Genomic DNA, 19,476 nt, shown 5'->3' with positions numbered 1-19,476 from the left:
TGGTGAGGTACATACAGAAGGGATAGTCATACTGTATTAGTGGTCTGATGAGGGATGAGTACATGGGAGTTGTAACATCTTAGCTCTGAGTGCAATGCCCTTACTTATGAGATGTGCAACATAGAAGGCCAAGGCCTTTCTTACCATTGTGGGCACTTGGTGATCAAAGTTAAGGTGGCTCTCAACCTGTATTCCCAAATATGTCACCGCAGGGTTTTGAGCTAAGGGGGGTACTGTTAATATTGCAATTTGCAGGGGCTTCCCCTTTGCTGAAAGGGATAATCATGCATTTTTTTTGCATTTAATTTAAATCCTTGGCTTTGGTACAAATCATTTGTCCGTGTAAGCCCTGTTTGTAGTATGTCAGCTTCATTGGGGGACTCTGTTATTGCACCCAGTTTGCAGTCATTGGTCAACTTGGTAAGCCACGGGCCATCTATTTTTCCCTGGACTTCTGAGAAATGGTTCTAAACAGTAGGGGGTCTAGCACAGATCCTTGTGGTACACCACTGGTAACTGGTCTGCTGGTAGAGGTGTTCTGTCGGTGAGCCAATTAGCTACCCATCTAGTAACATATGGATTAATTCCCAGCTGGTTGAGTTTCTTAATGATGCCTGAGTGGGGAATTGTCAAAAGCCTTGGCTAACTCAAGGTAGGCTGTATGTACTGTTTTGCCTTTATCCAGGGCTTTGGTGACATTCTTGAAGAAGTCCTCCAGGTTTAATAAGCATAATCTAACCTTAATTGGGGCAGGTTAGGTGTTTGAAGGTCACCTATGTCTTTGTTAAGGTCCTTGATACTTTCCATGACCTTGCAGGTAAGGCTGGGGTTGGCTGATGGACCCGCTTTGTGCATGGGAATTACTGTTGCTGTTTTCCACTCTGCTGGGACAAAGCCAGTACTTAGACTGTGGTTGAAGAGAGTGCCAAGTGTCTTCCTCTGACTGCTGTGCCAGCCAAGGAGTTTCTTCAGCCCTGGAATTCATGACTTTTTCTATTCCAGTGATCTCTCTTGCCATACTGCATATGCGGAAGCTTCAGTAGTACCTCAAGTCACTGTGACTGCAGCATTGTCACCCTCTGGATTTCAGTGTACCTCTCCTTCCCTGTCTAAGGAATTCGAGTGGTGGATTCATCAGTTTGCTTTCAACCCAGGCCTGCCCGTTCAGCCTCCAGACCCTTCTGATGAACTGTTCACCGATGCTTCTAACATGGGATGGGTGGCTTTTTTTGGTAAACTGAACACTCAAGTCAGACCATATCACCAACAAAGAGATGGGAGCTCTGATTCTAGCCCTTCAAGCTTTTCATCCACTACCCTATGTTGCTACCAGTCTGAATGTTACTTTGAGAGCGGTTTGCAAGAAATTCGCCACAATGATGTGGTATGTGAACAAGCAGGGAGCCACAAAGTCTTACTTCCTTTGCAGGATGGATCTTCAGGCTTAGGAGGCAGCTGTCTCTTGTCATTTAACTCTTCTGTTAGTATACATTCCTTCAGAGCATAATATAGTGGCGGACTCTCTGAGTAGGTCAAGTACACAGTCTTATGAATGGATGCTTGAGAGAGATGTGTTTTGGGGCATTGTCCATTTGTGGGGGTATTCTGCAGGTAGATCTTTTTGCCTCCACTCTGAACAGGCAGCTTTCCTGTCTTCTGTTCCAGAGTGCCATTTTATCTGGCATGGAAGACCAATGCAGTTTCTTTTCCTTGGAAGGGAATGTTTCTTAATGTTTTCTCTCCTCTTCCTTTACTTCCAGGAGTACTGCAGAAGATTCAGCTGAACTCTCCAAAAATCTTGCTAGACTCCCTTTTGACCAAGACAGCACTGGTTCCCTCTTAATACATCTGGCCAGGGGCACTCACCACAGGTTATATCACTGATTGTATGTCCTGACACAGGAGTGGTATCCCACCCATCCTCACTTGTCCAATCTTCAACTGACACTGTGAGTGATGGGGTTTTGATCCTTCCCTTTCAGCCACTTCTTTTCTGAGAATTGCTCAAGGTTTTACAGGAGGAAGAAACCCCTCAAGCAGAAAATCTTATATGTCCAAATGGAAAAGCTTTTGTCTGGTGCCATTCTCATAACCAGGACCCTTTTTCATTGTGAGTCACTCTGGTTGTCTCTTATTTGTGTGAGTTGCTCCAGTCTAGTATATTATTCTGTGAAGGCCCATTTTTGCTTGTCTGTCCTTGAATCCTCCTTTGGCTTCTTGTTTTGAGATCAAACAATTCCTTAAAGGTGTCCTGCATATTAGGCCTCCAAGAAAATGTATTCCTCTTCCTTGGGACCTTAGTTTTGTTTAGGAAAATTTGACTCAAGCTGCTTTTGAGCCTACAGATTCTGCTTCTTTGCAGCATTGTACCTGGAAGACTGTTTTGTTGCTGGCACTTATTTCTCTGCATGGAGAGTTTGAGCTCCAGGCCCTTATGGTGATGCCTCCTTTTTGGGTTTTTCACAGGGGCAAGGGTGTCCCTTTGTAGTAATCCTTTTCTGCTCTAGGTAGTAAATGAGTTGTCCTTGAATCAGTTTGTACATCTCCTGACCTTTTTCCCTTCTCCTCAGTCTGCTAATGAGAGGGTCCTGCATACCCTGGATTTGCACAGACAGCTCAGGTACTATTTGGATAAAACTAAGGCCATTCATAAGTCTGATCAGGTTCTTGTTTCCTTTCATCCCAAGACATTGGGTTTGGCAGTTTCTAAGCAAACCATCTCCCCCCAGATATCTAAGGCCATTTCCTTGTGTTAATACTTTTCATGGCAAATCTCTTGTCTACTTCTGTTAGACCTCATTCCACTAGGGCTGTTGCCTCTTCTGGTGAGTTCTTCAAGGTGCTGGCCACCAATTCCATCCTTGTAGCTGCTACTTGGTCTTCAGTGCGTACCTTTGCTAAGCATTATAGGTTGGATATGGCTTGTAGGGTCAGAGCAGATTTTGCTTGAAATGTTTTGTATGGGTTTTGAGGGCTCTTCTCAGCCTTTCACCTCCCATTCTGTTTCTTGAGCTTTTTTACTCTCCCTTCTGTTTAGAATACTGCAACATTGATATAGAAGAACATAGTACAGTTGTGTAAAATCTTGCCATAACAGTAGATGTCCTTCTGTTCACTGTTGCAGTATTCACTCCCTCCCTCCAACCCCCTCTTGTTTGTCTTGGTTTTTGATTGAGTTCCTTCAGGCTGAGAGTTTCACTTTTTTCCTGCATGTTTTCCCTTCTAGATGTGCATGGACTCCTTTGTCCTGTGGAGACTGTTCTGAGGCAATTCAGTTTCATGTAACTGTGTCCATATGTCCCTTTTATGTCCTATGTTCTATACGGGGAGCATAAGTGTGACATACTGTGCATGCAAGATCATTAGTCTTTGGTATACAGGCCAAGCATTGGGCCGCCCTACACGGGAGATCCTTTCTGTTTAGAGTACTGCAACAGTGAAGAGAAGATCTACTGTTATGTTAAGATTTTACACAACTGTACTTCCCACCCACCTCATCTTAGATACTGTAGGAATTATGGATCTAAACTGTGACTCTCTTACAGATGTCGGACCAGAGGTCAGCAGGCCAAGCGTAAGAAAGTTTGCAATGCAGAAGACGCAAGGCAAGAAAAAAGCTAAGTCCTGGAGGCCTGCTAGCAGTATATCCACTAGGTCCATTTAACAGTTGTGAAAGATAAGGGTGTATATGCCCATTTTCTACTTACAGATAGACTGTCCTCCTGAGAAAGGTTAGAGTTAGAATTACCTTTTTGCTCTGTTGAATAGAATTAAAGACCCCTTCTCCCTTTACATGAATACAGCAGATAAGGTAGGCTAAGATAGCCTTACCTCTCCTTGACCACTTCCTGTCTCAGGGAGATGTAAAGAAGGCTCCCAGAGTGCTAAAACGGAGATGGCTTATATGCCAGACTTTTTCTGGCCCTGAAATAGATGGTCCATGGAGGATCCATTCTGCACCTATCGCAGCTGAACATTTTCATAAGAATACCAATGTTCAAAATACTCAAATGGCAATATCCTCTTTCCCTTGATTCATGGTGTGTTCACGGTCACTCTCGATCTGATGTCTATCTGAATACTTGTGTGCAGGAGCACAGGAAATAACCTCAGGTTTAAGGCAGTAGAGTCCCACTTCCAGTTTACTTCCTTGCTCTTTGCTTTCTCCAGAGTGTTCATAAAATGCTTGGCCAAGTTGGTAGTATTCATAAGGATCAAAGGCATTCATATCTGTCTATACTTGGAAAACTACCTACTACAAACCCAGTCCAATGAGGAACCACAGGGAAAGCTCCACTTCACTGTCAGTTACCCTCAGGACTTTGTATTCTCTCTGAATCTCCCCATGTTGAACCTAATCCCCAGTGCAAAGAGTTATGTTTTTCTGAGCCACACTTCCTACCACCAGAAAAGGTGGTAGTTCCCATTTCATGATGGCATGGGAATTCCAAAAAGCCCTGGGGTCATGACATCAGTAATCTTTATGCTACCCCTGGCAAAAATCCATATGCTGAAAATCCATTGGTACATCAAGGCCCAGTGTGAATAACATTCCTACTGCTCTGAGAAAGAATTACTAGTTCTTCCATGTATCCATAAGAAATTAGAACAGAAGCTGCTGTTATAGAGTAATTAGTATAGTATGGCATTTAAAATTATTGCATGATAACTGTAAAAGTCAGAGGAGGTTAGAAAATGTTAAGAAGAGAGATTGGAAAGGCAAATTAAAGAACAAATGGAAAACACCTGTATGACTCCCTAGTAAGCAACAAAGTCCAGAAAGTTTTGGAGTTTTATATGGAAGTATTTGCATTAATATTTTTGAACCCCAAGCAGACATCAGAAAAAATTTCCTCCGGTGTATAGCAAACACTGGAGGTGTAATGGGAAAGAGGTAATTTGGAGCATATTTGCAAATGTAACAAGGTGGCAGATTTTAAAAATTCCTTAGAGTACTTGTTGGAAATGTTGAGGGAGAAGATTGTAACTGAGGAAATGATTCTCCTCAGATGGGATGCAAGATCTGAATTGCCTAGGGTATAGTAAGGCTTATTAAGTTTAATGGTATTGGTTATCAAAAAAGCAGTTACTAGAAAATAGAAATCAAAATCTGAACCAGCTGTAACTGAAGTATTTAGCATTGTACAAGAGATAAAAGTAGAGGTGGAATATTTAGAAAAGGGAAGGAGCAAGTTGCATAGAAATAGAATTTGTTGGAACAGTACATGTAAGGAACGTTCAGGAGGAATACTGAGTTTAAGGGAAGGCAGGAATTGAGCGATTTATATAATGTTGGAGTGAATGAAATTTCAGAAGGAAAATGTCTATAAGGTATGAAAATAATGGGAAAATGATGAAATGTACTTTTACTGTTGATGATTGTATTTGTCATGTTTTAAAGTTTTATAATTCACTAAAGATGTCAAAAATAAAAGACATCAAAGCAGATTATTTTGTTGTCCCGTCAGTCCTCTGTCCTGACCAAGCTTGAAAATTAAACCTGTATCACTGGCTGCAAGGAAGAGTATTCTGCCCACATACTTCGAGCCCCTGTGTTGTATTCTAAGTATTAATGAGGCTGGTGTGTATCAGTCTAAATTGTGAAAGATGGTAAGGGATGTAGGAATTGTCAGTTGATCTGTTTTTGTAGTCTGCTGTATGAGAAGGGCATTATTTATTTCTGGAAACCTAGCATTTCATGACATGAGCAGTTTTAGTGGTTAAGTATTGAGTATCCATTTACTTCTACATTTTGTGAGAGTATGAAAATCAGTTGAATACACAAAAATAAGTTTTAAATACATGGGTACTTCCCAGGAGAATGAAATTACAATGATTTTAAGCTGTTTAGCAGAATGAATGCAAGTAGAACACACAAGTAAAACAGAGTTTTACAAAAAGCAGCAGAATATATCAGTAGACATGAATAAAATCTGATGTATGAGTACAGCATTAGCTCAAACCAAATAGTAGAAGGAAAGTCAGTCGTTTGCAAGAGCAAACTTTTAATGAAGTAAGGTTTGAGGAGACAAATTAACGTTGGTAGAAGTGATAATTATGCAGCAGTGTGCTGGAGGAGCAAGAGAAGATGACAAGTTTGAGAACAACACCAGGGAAATAAGTAGAGGGAAACAGAAAGAGACTGTGTCATGCATTGGATGTGGTAGAGGTTTAAATAGAAAATTAGTAGAATACTAAATGAGGGGAAGACTAGGGAAGTTGAGTGAGAGGATGCAGGATTGTTGTTGTATAGAGAGACTGTAAAGTGTCGATGTATGGATTGTAGCTGGGTAGAGGGAGGTAAGGAAGGGATGTGTTGTGAAAGGGGGTGAAAGAAGAGGGAGAGAAAAATCAAACTAATGATATAGACAATGTTACATGATTTTAGGGTGCCAAATTAAATTATTCATTAATCTGCTAAACATGGTGATTTCTGGATGCTCTGTAGAATTTGACTTCTGTAGATGTCCTTCCTCATCACTGTTGCGGTATTCTTAACATAGGGGATAACCTGCTGAGACTAGTGGAATGTCTGGCCAGCATACCAAAGCCTTTACACCTTCCAGATGCCATATGGCAGCAAGTGCGTATATGAGTTGAGTACCTAATCCCCAGAACTACCTTGCCTCCAGTCCGAACGGTACTTTGATTCCGGTCTGCAAGACATTCACCAAGTTGGTTCAGCAACTGAGCCTTTTAAGATAAGTGCCCGTCTTCTTTCCTACTTTTTTCTCCTTTTGTTTATCTTTTACGTGTCATCCAGGGAGGAAAAATGTGACTGTGGGAGGCAGATTCCCCATAAAGTTGGATACAAGGAATGCCTTTTTTGGTTGGGTACTAAGAATACTGCAACAGTGATAAGGAAGGACGTAATACAGTTGTTTTAAGACCTTACCGTAAACAGTAAATGCCCTGCTTTTCACTGTTGCTGTACTCTGTCACTCCTTTCTTACCCCTGTTGTTAATTCTGGCCAGGGGATCTTTCTTTCTTTCCTTCCTGGATACACATGCTGTTGCTTTCCTCTGGTTGCTCTGGTTCCACTGGTGCAATTCATTTCTGAAGATTAGGCGCTTGTAAGTCTCACATATACCTTACATCTTGGAAGAAGGATATATGTGTGACATACAGCACCTGGAACATGTAAAGATATGCTGGCTGGATGTTTGGCTATCCTTGACAGGATATCCCAGATGTTAAGAATATTGCAACAGTGAGAAGCAGGGTAATCCGCTGTTATGGTAAGATCTTGCACAACTGTAGTTTGTTTGCATACCTCTTTGCCTTTAAGAGTAATTATTTTTCCAGTTTGACATTAAAATTATAGAAAGTCTCTGCTTTTAATTATTTTCAGATCACAATGGAACACAAGCTGGCCAGGTGGATTATACAAAAGCATGGGAAGAGTATTACAAGAAATTAGGTGAGTTTGATACTCAGTTCACAGCTCAGAGTGAATGCAAATAGAACACATAGTACAACATAGTATCTGATGTTGTCAGTCTTCACGTAATCCTTGACTGTGGAACTGTGGGCTCAGTTGCAAGCCTTGGAACCAACTCAGACGTCTTTCCAGCTGGTGCCTCCCAAAACTCTCGAGCTAGGGCTGTACTCCTTACTAAATTACCTCAATCTCGTTTGCCGCTTCATGGTGTCAGATGTATTCATCCAGTCTCTTGAGATTTGGCAGTATATTCTTGAGTTTCCTTCAATTTTTGTCCTTATCTTTCTATAATTATATAATTTTTCTGTATTTCTGCCCACTCCTCCATTGTATTTAGTGTGTGACTGTTTTCTTCCTCTTATCTCACTTTCTGCCATTCGGTAATCTAATGTACTTTCAGAGCCCTCCATGCCCCTTTGGGCCTCGGCATTTGTAAGCTCAGCCTTGGCTTCTGCCTTGGAGGCAGCTTCCTCGGTGCAGGATGGGACCACTGTTCCAAAAGAGTCTATTTCAGTATTGGGCTCCCATCTCTCTACAGGGGGGCCTGCCTTTCGGGCCACGGAGAAGGCTTTGTCCATTGTGGACTCAGTCTGTGCCATCCATGTTTGGCCAAGTATCTTGTACATCGCTTCAACTGGAGCTTCCTCCGGTCTCATCCCTGGGACAGAGGGCACAGAAGCTTCAGAAATGAGCCACTGTGGTGATTTCATCTTTGGATACCTCTCTAGAACATCCCACCGAAGAGGTACCTTTGAAGAAAAAGTGCAATAGGAAACACTTGGACTCCCCAGAAGAGTCTTTCAGAGAGAATACTGATTTCTATGAAGGGGAAGGTTCCCCTAGGTTGTCCCCTGATGATGATTCCTTCGGGGACATCCTAGAAATCCTGAAACAAAGGGGTGGCTGGACTTCCCTTCAGCCTTCCTCAGAGGACCCCCTATACCTGGAGGCTTTTCCTGCCCAGCCCTCTACCTCTTGGATCTCTTCACCCACTGACGATCTTATTAAACTGATAGCTCAGGAGGGCTTGGAAGTTTCCTGACTCCATCAAGCCGATCCCTAAAAGACCTGACCGAATTCTGTCTGCCGCTAAGGATAAGCAACATTGGGCCAAGGGTATTCTTGTAGATGCTAACATGATAGCGGCAGCCACCAAAAAGGAACTTGCAGAAGAAAGTCCTGCTATCCATCCTCCTAACAAGGAGCCTAGGACTATGGCTAGGTTTGGGAAGCACATGTATGCTTCATCATCCTTCACTGTCAGGTCCTTGAATTATATGGCAGACTTCACTGAGTTGCAGAGAGATATGATCAAAGAGCTTTCAGACACTCACAGGAGCAGTAGCTGATGAGAGTCCGAGATGAGGTTACCTCTCAGCTTTACCACCCTTAAATCAATTTACAATTCATCCATGAGGCCTAATTACTCATGCAGCTGACGGGACAACAAGAGCAAGAAGGTTCAGGCTTAGCCATTAGGAGATGTGCCTGGATGCGCTTGTGTGACTTTGTGGAGCCATTTAAGTCTTCTTTTGCTAGTGCTTCGTTTGACGGATCATCCCTGTTTGGACCCAAAGTTAAAGACTCACTAGCCAGATGTGACAAAGATGGGAACACTCTTTCTGCCATGGATATACACTTCTCCCCTCCTCAACGGCCCTATTCTAGGAACCAGAGAAGTGGGAGGCTATGGTTCAAAAAGACCCAAGGGTCTTTCCAAGACTCATTGTGCAAGGACTTCTCCCGGGGCAGAGAGGGAGGTAATAATGGAAGACTCCGTCCAAGAGGCAGAAATGGCCCACAGAACCAAGGGTACAGAGATTCCTTCTCGGGTAACTCTTACCAGTGCTCCCGAATGGAGGCCAGAAAGCCTTCCTTTGGAGGCAGTTGGGGGACAGTTATCCCTGCACCAATCTGCTTGGCTTTAGATGACAACAGACAAATGGGTGCAGGAGATCATTTCTAGAGGATACATCATTCCCCGTTCAATAAATCCAAAAACTCATAAAAGACTCCCAGATGCTCCACACCCAGTCAGAGAGAAGCAGCAATGTTAGAAATCCAAAAACTGCTTGACAAGAGTCATCTAATCAGTCCCACTAAACCAGAGAGGATCCGGAATCTACTCAAGGTTCTTTTTAGTGCCCAAGTAGGGGACTGGAGATCCAATTTGGATCTCAGCCAGTTGAACAAATCAGTTCAACAAACCAAATTCCGGATAGTCTCAATACAGTCAGTACTTCCATTTTTGGAAAAAGACGACTGGATGTGCTCAATAGATCTTCAGGATGCGTATTACCTCATAAAAATGGACAAACGCTCCAGAAGATTCCTGCACTCCAGCTGGGAACTTGTCACTATCAATTCAGGACACCGCCCTTTGGCCTCACCACAGCTCTCAGGATATTTACCAAATGCATGGCAATTGTAACAGCTCATCTCAGACTGCTAGAGTTCCGAGTATTTCCATATCTCGATGACTGTCTCCTTACGCCTACCACCAGGCGTCAGCTCGTAAAGGCAAGAGATTACACCCTTCATCTTTGCACCAGATTAGTAATCACAGTAAATTACAAAAAATCCCATTTAGAACCTCAAATTCATTGGAGCTATACTAGGCATAGTCATGAGATTTGCATCACTCCTATTAGAAAGGCTCCAGAGAATCCGATCACAAGTAAACCAGATCATTCAGAACAAAAATGTTCCAGCAAGATTCATCCTGCAGGCTCTAGGGTCAATGGCAGCCTGTATCACCCTGATTCCCATGTCCAGATATCACATGCAGATTCAATGGCTTCTGGCCTCCCAGTGGTCATTATTAAATCAACTGATGTCTCATCAAATTTTGATCACCAGTCGTTGCAAGCAAGACCTGTCTCGATGGCTCATTTCCCAAAAAATCTTGTCGGGCTGTCCCTTTGTCCTATCCCAGCCCCAAGCCATAGTGACCATGTTTGCTTCCCAGATAGGGTGGAGTGGGGCATTATCTGGAAGGACAGTCCAAGGCACTTGGTCCCAGATGGAGGCCAATTTGCATATTAGTGTTCTAGAGGTGAGGGTGGTGCGCTTAGCATTGCAAGCATTTCAAGATACCCTCCCCTTTGGAACACTGGCAGTGCAAACAGGCAACATGTCGGTAGTCTGGTACATCAACAAACAAGGGTGAACCAAGCCTTACCCGCTTTGTCGAGAAGCCCTCAGAGTATGGCAATGAACGATTTCTTCCAACTGCTTTCTGATGGCGATGTACATTCCAGGAAGCTCCAACGAGAATGCGGACAAGTTGAGCAGAACTATCCTAATGCCTTACAAGTGGTCTTTCAATCCATTTGTGGCAGAAAAGATATTCTGCCACTGGGTTCAACCTTGCTGCGATCTATTTGTGTCCCCTCTGAACAACAAGTGCAGCAGTTACTTTGCCCTAATTCCCCCTCCGGTGGAGTCACCCAGAGATGCTCTTCTCCACGATTAGCCCCCCCGGTCTTATGTATGCTTTTCCCCCAACTCCTTTGATATGTCAGTTTCTAAAGAAATTCAAGAGGTCGATGAACAAAATAATCCTCATTGCTCTGTTCTGCCCTTGACAAGTGTGGCTTCCTTTCCTTTGGCCTCACCTACTTTGGAAACCTTGGATTCTGGACCTAGCTCCAGACTGGTTATCTCACCCAGAAGGAGTGGTTCATCCGAATCTCCAGCATCTCAAGCTCACTGGGTGGCTTCTCCAGTTCCCTTGATTGCCAGGCATTCCTCTCTTACTTCCCAGGTCTGACGGATCATTTTGACCCACCACAAACCTTCAACTAGAAAACTGTGCCATAACAAATGGACAAAAATTTGCTAGGTGGTCGCTTGACAGCAGTATCGATCCCTATGCAGCACCTGTGGATAAAGTTTTAGAATTTCTGGCTTTTCTTTCAGTCTGGCTCCTCAGCTTCTACCTTTCAAGTACATCTAGCTGCGATATCTAATTTCCATGTTTGTTTTGATGGTTCTTCACTTATGACTCGTAAACTTTGTAAGGCCTTTTTGAAAGGAACCTTAATACTAAAACCTCTATTTAAAGAACACATTGCTCCATGGGATTTGCACTTGGTCCTACAGTTTCTCACTTCATCCCCTTTTGAACCTTTGGCAACTTGTGATTTTAAGTTTTTGACCTGGAAAACTTTGTTTTTGATAGCTATCACTTCAGCCAGAAGAATATTGGAAATTCAAGCCTTGTCCTGCAGGCCCCCTTATTTAATATTTCATAAGGACGGGTCTCCCTCAGGACAAATCCATCTTTTCTGCCAAATGTTTCAGAATCAAGTATCAGTCAAACCTTATGTCTACCAGTCTTTTTCCCTAATTTCTCTAATAAGTGAGAGTACTGTCTGCACTTATTGAATGTCCACAGGCAGTTACGTTTTTACCTTCACAGAACAAAGGACATCAGAAAATCCAACCAATTGTTCGCTGCCTTTTCCTCACTTTTCTTAGGTAACCCACTTTCTAAGGTTACCTTAGCTAAATGGCTTAGGGATTTTATCACCTTTATTTATCACTCAAACTGACTTCACCCACCACATCCTGTGAAAGCTCATTCAACTAGAGCTGTAGCAGCTTCTGCAGTTTTTCATGCTAGAACTTTAGATGACATTTGTCAGCACCACTTGGGCATCTCCTCATACTTTTATTACTCATTACAAACTGGATCAGGTCTCTAGGGGACGTGCATCATTCAGTTCAGTGCTGCTCAGGAATATTCTTTCATGAGACCTTCCAAGATTCAGGTACCTAGGGACTCTGTCCCACAGTCAAGGATTACGTGAAGATTGACAAAATCGGATGTTCCATGTGTGTTATCGTCTTCAGTAATCCTTGATATTTCCCCCTCCTTCCCCCTGCCTAAGACTTAGCAGACTGAATATTCCCAAAGATTGTCTTCATAATAGATGGTCTCTTATTTATTACTTCTTGTCTGTCTGTCACTATTATAGGCAAACTTGATCTAAGGTAATTTAATGAGGAGCGTAGCTCGAGAGTTTTGGGAGGCACAAGCTGGAAAAAACAGCTGAGTCAGTTCCAAGGCTCGGAACCAAGCCCACAGTCCTTCAGTCAAGGATTAGTGAAGATCGACATCACAGATGGAACATTATGGTAAGACACAACTTTTTTTATGAAAGGCAGCAGAATACATCAGTAGACATGAATAAAATGGCACAGTGAGTAGAGTGGTCACAGCAATAGGTACTCTGGATTGATTCTTGGCTGGGGTGCCTTTTCTGCAGAGTCTGTGTGTCCTCCTTGTGTTCGTGTGGGTTTCCTCCAGGTTTTCCAGTTTCCTTCTGCAGTAGGTGGATTGAACACACCAAATTCACCATAGGTGTGTATGTGTGTTCGTGTGCATGCGAGTGTGTGGTATGAAAAAATAGCTGTGGCAGGGCTAGCCACCCAGTGGTGTGAACCTTGGCTCTAGATGATTGTCACTATTAGTGATACCCCGACCCCATATGTAAAAATGGGAAAATGGGGTTGTGGATGTCTGGATGTTGTGAGTACAGCAGTGGTTGCATATTCTACGCTCTAGAAGGCTGTGGAAGTTTAAGATATGTTGATTTGATAGTTGAGACTCTCTTGCATTGGGTTAACTTTTGATATTTTTACTCCTTGTGTGTTTTTGCTGTTGCTTTTGGTTTATTTATGTTTCTGTGGGTCTTGTATCGAATATATATATTTTTTTAATTGAAATGTTACACTGTTCTTGTTACTCTTGCTTTCCTATGCACACTCCGGTGAGTTGATACTCAGAATTTCATTTAGGCTGCACTTGTGCAGTCCTAAATGGCAAAGTTTACTTTGACTCCTGCTTTCTTTAGATTGGCTCTTTCCTCCCTTTCCTACACTTAAGGACTTGTATGCTTCCAACTGATGTCATACACTGGACTAAGAGTGTGCCTGCCCCATGTGCAGGCTTTTTTTCCTGTTTGTCATACAGTTTAGATTTTGATCTTGATATTCACTGTGGAAACTTCCTGCATTCATTGTCTACAGAGTGCAAACCATTAAAGTGCTGGTGTGATTGTCCTCGGAGCAAAAGCAAATACATATGTAGCAGCACTGCTTGTTCTACTTTGGGGAAAGAGCACATTATCAGTCACGCTTTAAGCTCCAGAATTTTAATCCAACTACCTGGAGACAAAGGAAGGAAGAAACTTTAGAGGTATCTTATGACTTGTGTGATGCTGGTCATTTGGAGTGCATAGAGCAGGTATTTAGCAGGTGAATCCTAACTACCACTCTGTGCTGGAGCAGTGTGAACAGGCTAATGTTGTGGGCACACATCAATTACACCTGCTTTGGAGGCAAATTTTGTCTCCAAGACAACCTCATGACCTTTGTGTCTTGCCAGCTTCTTTGTAGCTAGGCTTGAGCTTCGTGCCTGTCCTCCGTTATAGTGGTCAGTGAGAGACCTGTAGGATGTATAGATCATGCACTCACCTTGAAGTTTTCTCAAGTATTAGCACCAGCCATGTCATGGTTTAGTGACCTTGGCTTATCCATCACCAACCTCCACAAATGGAGCAGTCTCTATGTGCCTCTGATGTGCTCAGCAGTGTCATTCAGCAATGAGGACTTTATCTCAGGGTTTCCCCAGGACTGTAAAGGTGCAGTGCCTCAGGTTGAAGGGGTCTTCTTGGGCCTCTTGTGCCACCAGGCCTGAAAGATCAGGCCAGTGCATTAGATATTAGTCAACTGTTTGATTTCCAGTCTAGTTTGTCCACATGCATGCAGGAGTACTCCTTAAGTGCCACTTGAACTTGTTCTATTGCCATACCCTTCACAGATCTTTATGGTCCTTAAGCTGTTTCTGGTGGCAAATCTTCCAAGAGCCAGTGTCTTATTGCCTGACCTCTGAGTCTTGCGTGTTATCTTTCATCTGCCCTCTCCACCTTGGGTGAGGATCTCTTACCACTGTTTATTCTGGAGGTGGACTCAAGGGCCTATCGGTTCCTCATTTCTGCAATAACAATAATGGGTCCTCCTCTCTCTACAGCTTTCATGAGACCTCATTTAAAGAAAACCTTTGTTAATGGAGTGCCCTGTGGACTGGCCAGTGTTTCTTTTACTTTTTCTCCTTAAATGTCAAGGGTGTCCTGGAAAGAAGGAAGCAGTGTTTGGGTTATTCATCTTTTGCTAAAGAACATCATGTCTGCAGCCTGGTGTTACCTGGATACCTCTTTCTGAAAAACTGATTCGTTTTATAGGCCCCCATAACAGCATAGTGATATTCTTTCTGTGCATTTTAAGGCTGATTCCTGTGAGATTTCTTCTTTGCATCATTGGAGTATACATAATGCAGAATAATTTTGCCTTGATGCTTAATAACAAGTCTAAAGTTTCAGACAGAGTAGTGGAAGTAATTGCTTTGTTTTGCCTTTTTGGATCTCTGATCCCTCAGTTCCTACCTCTTCAGGTTCCAGTCCTCCCTTGTTGGTCTTCACCATTATTTCTCAGAAACAAACTGGTCAAAAGGCTTTTTATTGTCTGCTTCCATGCGACACACTAATTTTGACTGTTGGTTTTGGCTGAGTCATCAGACTCTGGTCAGTACCCTTTAGAGAGCATAGCAGGGCTGAGGCTCTCCTCCTGTTGAAGATGAGTTCTAGCAGGCCATCCTTGATATCAAGGTCCTCTTTGGGTCTTCCTTCCAGGATTTGGTGAAAGGCCTTTAAAAGAAAGAAATCATTGTGAAGAATTTCTGTGATCCCTCTATCTCCTGCTTATTCCAGAGCAGTCCAGTTTTCCAGGAAGAAGTCCTAATACACCATGATGTGGTTCTTCTCCATCTATACTGACCAAGTCACCTATATGAATTTCTCTCCTCTGACCCATCAGTCTTACCCTAATCATTTTTGTTTGATTTCCAGGAATGCTTAAGGTGGGTTCTCAGAGATGATTGTAACAAGTAGAGCATTCAGAAGGGACCATTGAGTTTGTCATGGTCAGAAAATAATGTAATAGCTCTTTGCTTATCCTTCCCAGAAAGAGCTTTGCTCAGAGACTAAGCTGTGTTAGTAGAACTATTGAAATAGATGGACTCTCCCTTCAGTGGAGATATGGAGCCCCCCCACCCCTTGGAAAGACAGATGGCAGTTTTATTTCCATCTCTCTGTTAACTGCATAGTGGATTAGAGACTTTTCCCCTTTCTGAACCACAGCAAATCTTAAGAGACCGTCATGTATATAAATTCTTTATGCTAAATATTCAGGTTTAATGTCTTCAGTGCTGCCATTAAATATAATGTACACCTAAGTCCCTAAGGACCTCTGACGTGCTCAGCAGTGAGGACTTTATCTCAAGGTTTCCCCAGGCCTGTAAAGGTGCAATGCCAGACACATCAGTATCAGGAGCCAGCACACAAGATTCTTTCAGTCCAGTCTTGATGAGCACTGGTTTCTGCCGTCTGGGCTTTTCTGTAGCCATTATGGTAGTTGCCTTGCTTTGGGAATGACCTTCCTTTGTTCCTAATTGCAACTGTCCCCTATTGACGGACCTCCCACTAAGCATCCCTTGCTTGGGTATGTTTGAGGCTGCAGGCCTTAAAGGTCTTCATAAATTGAGGTAAGTCTTTTACGAGTTTTATTTAGTAGATTGGTTTAATTGGGGTAGAGGTGGACACATTTCACTGTCAGTTAATCCTTCCTGCAGAGAAAACACAGGTTGCAACCCTGGCATTTTGAGTGAGGTCGCAACAGTGGGTCCATTTCCATACTCCCCCATCTTGGCTTAATGGCAACTGTAGTTTTCACTGTTTTTCCATGTTTCAGGATGTGGGTGTTTCTGATGTATACTCACTGGCTGCAGTCACTACTTGTAGATCTTTTAATGCTGCCAGGCCCATGTGACTGGAATCTGGAAATGTGAACTTTCCCCATCAGTCTCATTTTAAGTCTTCCCTTCAGTGGTTGCATTATTACCGTAGTGAACGTCTTACTTTTTACTTATTTATTGTGCAAGGGTGTGGCCCCACCTACACGCAAAGGAGGCTGTACGTAAACCAGATGGAGCATCGGGCAGTGCTTCTTGCCCTGAAGTCTATGTTGTCCCTCTTGCATTGGTCCAGTGTAGTTTGTGATGTATACTGCTGTAAACCAAGCAGCAGAGGTAGCACTACGGTAGGCAGTAGGCCATAAAAACAGTACCATCACCAACACTGCAGGGTGTTTAGGCATCTGTAAGTTTGACATTAGTAATGCTGATGCTCCTTACATAATTTGTTCAGCGGAGTCATCAGCTGTGAATATTTATTATCCTCCTGTCTCTTATTTTGTGGTTGGACAGTACATTGCTTAGAGTTCACAAATATGAGTACCATTGATGACACAGACTCATGGGCCTGCATTTGCAAGACTAGAAAAGGATTGCCAGGAAAAAATTTGCAGCCTGACAAAGCTCCTGAGAATTAAATCCTCAGACTCTGTTCCTGCAAAATGGGATACTGTTGCTTCCGTTCTCAGTGGATCAGACCCAGATGTTCTTTGCGTTTCACTGTTACAGTCATCACATTTGGGTTATCTGCTTGCAGGTAGCCCTCAGTCGGCCTTATTATCAAAGTCTTGGGTCCTGCATCGGTTGCTGTCTCATCTTCCATGACGTCAGGTAGTCAGGGGTATAAAGCATGCAGCCGAAGCCATTACATCAGTCTTTCTTGCTGTGCGGTGCCCGAAGCAGAAGCAGTTTGCAAGTGCCGGTCGGCCGACTCCTGAAATTTTCGTTTTCGAGTTTCAGATCCGAAGTCTTCAACTAAGCTAAGTACCCTGTTGGGGGAGCCTTTTTCTTGCTCTAAACCGATGTCAGTAAAAGTTAACAATTGTATTTCTTGTGGAAAGCAAATACCTCATAAAGATTTTCATTCGTACTGCATTTCTTGCCTAGGCGCAGACCACGATGTACCTCGCTGTCGGTTTTGTGCCTTATTCAAACCTCATACTATTCATCGTCGGTTCATTTTCGCATCTAAATATTTTGGTACTCTGTTCAATTATCCAGAAATGGCTTCGGTAAGCCTTCACAATTAATAAATTAATAAATTAAAATAAGCATTCACAGTCCAAACCCAGAACAAGCAGAACACCCAGACTTCAGTCCCAAGGTACTCCCAGGCCTAAGCAGTGGGAGGCTCCCACTTCCAAAGCTGGGAGTAGTAAGACTCCTCCGTATGGTAAACTGTCTCAATGACTTAACTTTAAACCTTCCAAGCCCTGCTCAACTGACCATTCCTTTGGGGGGGGGGGGGGGTCGCCCTGCATGCAAAAAATTGGGAACTCATTACCCAAGACAAATGGGTTTTAAATATAGTTTCCCAAGGATACAGATTCCACTTCCACTCCTTACCAACCCCAAACGGTTGGCCAGACCTACCCCCAAATCAGTGGGTAGAGGCTCAAAAGCAAGTTCACTCTCTTCTAAGCATCAGGGCTATTCAACCTGTCCCAGAAGAAGAAGGGGGGCAAGGTTTCTACTCAAGATTTTTCCTGGTACCCAGAAAAGACAATTCCTGGCGTCCTGTCCTGGACCTGTCTATGCTAAACACTTTTTTGGTAATCCCAAAATTCTAAATGCTAACTGTTTATCAGCTGCTTCCTATGCTAGGCAAAAATGCCTGATTGGCAACACTGGATTTAAAGAAAGCGTACCTGCACATCCCAATAAGGGAATCTTGCAGAAGATACCTACGTTTCAGAGCAGGCTGCATGCACTATCAGTTCTCTGCACTGCCCTTTAGCTTATCTACTGCGCCCAGGGTATTTACAAAGTGCCTAGCTCCAGTCATTGCATTTTGCAGGCAAAGAAATATTCAAATATACCCATACCTGGACGATTGTCTAATTCAGGCAGAAAGCCAGGACATACTATTAAATCATTGGGCATTTGTAAAGAAATTACTGACTTCTTTGGGGTGCACCATAAATGAAAAGAAATCACATCTTGTACCCTGCCAACAAATTGTATTCCTGGGAGCAAGCTTGAATACAACTTCCCAGATGGCCTACCTCACGCCAGAGAATCAAGTTCATTTGACAGCCTACTTCAAACTACTGGCTACAAAGACCCAGCTATCTGCAAGGAAAATACTGCGAGCCCTGAGGTTCATGGCCTCTTGCATTCTACTAATTTCATATGCAAGACTGCATATGAGGAAACTACAATGGTATCTTAAAAGCCTGTGGTGTCAACGTTCTCAGGACCTAGAATCAATTATTCCTATCATACCTTGTCTAAAGATAAGAGTTCCTTTGGTGGGCAGGGGCCTGCCACCAGAACAAGGGACTGCCATTCACTCTACCCCCTGCTGCCCAAACCCTGACAACAGATGCATCAGACTATTCATGGGGGGCTCACTTGGCAGGGCAGTGCATTCAGGGCAAATGGAACCCAAGTCAAATGCACTTGCATATCAATCAAAAAGAAATGTTAGCTGTACAGAATGCTCTGACAGCCTTCAAGGACCACATTCTTCCAAGACAGTTATTGGTAAAGATGGACAACACCACTGTTATGTGGCACATAAACAAGCAGGGGGGGACCCACTCATACCCTCTCTGCAGACTAGCCATGTCTCTGTGGAACACAGCCTTGAGCTACCAAGTGCACCTACAAGCTCAGTTCCTGCCAGTCATGCCAAATACACTGGCAGACCTAAACAGTAATCTCATGGACCCACACGAGTGGAAACTGGAACCAAAGATATTCAACATGTTGAGAAACAAGTGGGGAAGCCTAGAGATAGACCTGTTTGCCTCCCCTCAGAACTACCAATTGGACAAATTCTGCACAAGGACTCCCCACAAACAAGCTTGGAAAGTAGGTTTCTCTAGGTGAAGGACAGGGCATCCATCAGTTTATGCCTTTACCCCTCTGCCTCTCCTCTCCAAAGTGCTACTAAAGATCAAACAGGACAAACCAAGGACAATACTGATTGCACCAGACTGGCCATACCAACACTGGTACCCCCTCTTGCGCAGGGTCTTTGTAGCCAGTAGTTTG

At 43.3% G+C, this 19,476-nt stretch overlaps 1 protein-coding gene across 1 annotated transcript in view; it reads left to right on the top strand.

The window, feature by feature from the left end:
• FUBP3 (far upstream element binding protein 3) overlaps window positions 1-19,476 on the top strand; it is a 1,726,332-nt gene that overhangs the window by 1,601,859 nt on the left and 104,997 nt on the right. The window contains exon 16 of the mRNA XM_044058146.1: window positions 7,353-7,421. Within this exon, the coding sequence (XP_043914081.1) occupies window positions 7,353-7,421 (69 nt within the window). The remainder of the gene's footprint in view (window positions 1-7,352; window positions 7,422-19,476) is intronic.

This window comes from Protopterus annectens, chromosome 16.part0 (genome assembly GCF_019279795.1).
Source record: "Protopterus annectens isolate FY-2018-M chromosome 16.part0, PAN1.0, whole genome shotgun sequence".
Classification (NCBI taxonomy): Eukaryota; Metazoa; Chordata; order Ceratodontiformes; family Protopteridae; genus Protopterus; species Protopterus annectens.
This window is presented reverse-complemented; position numbering and strand designations above follow the sequence as displayed.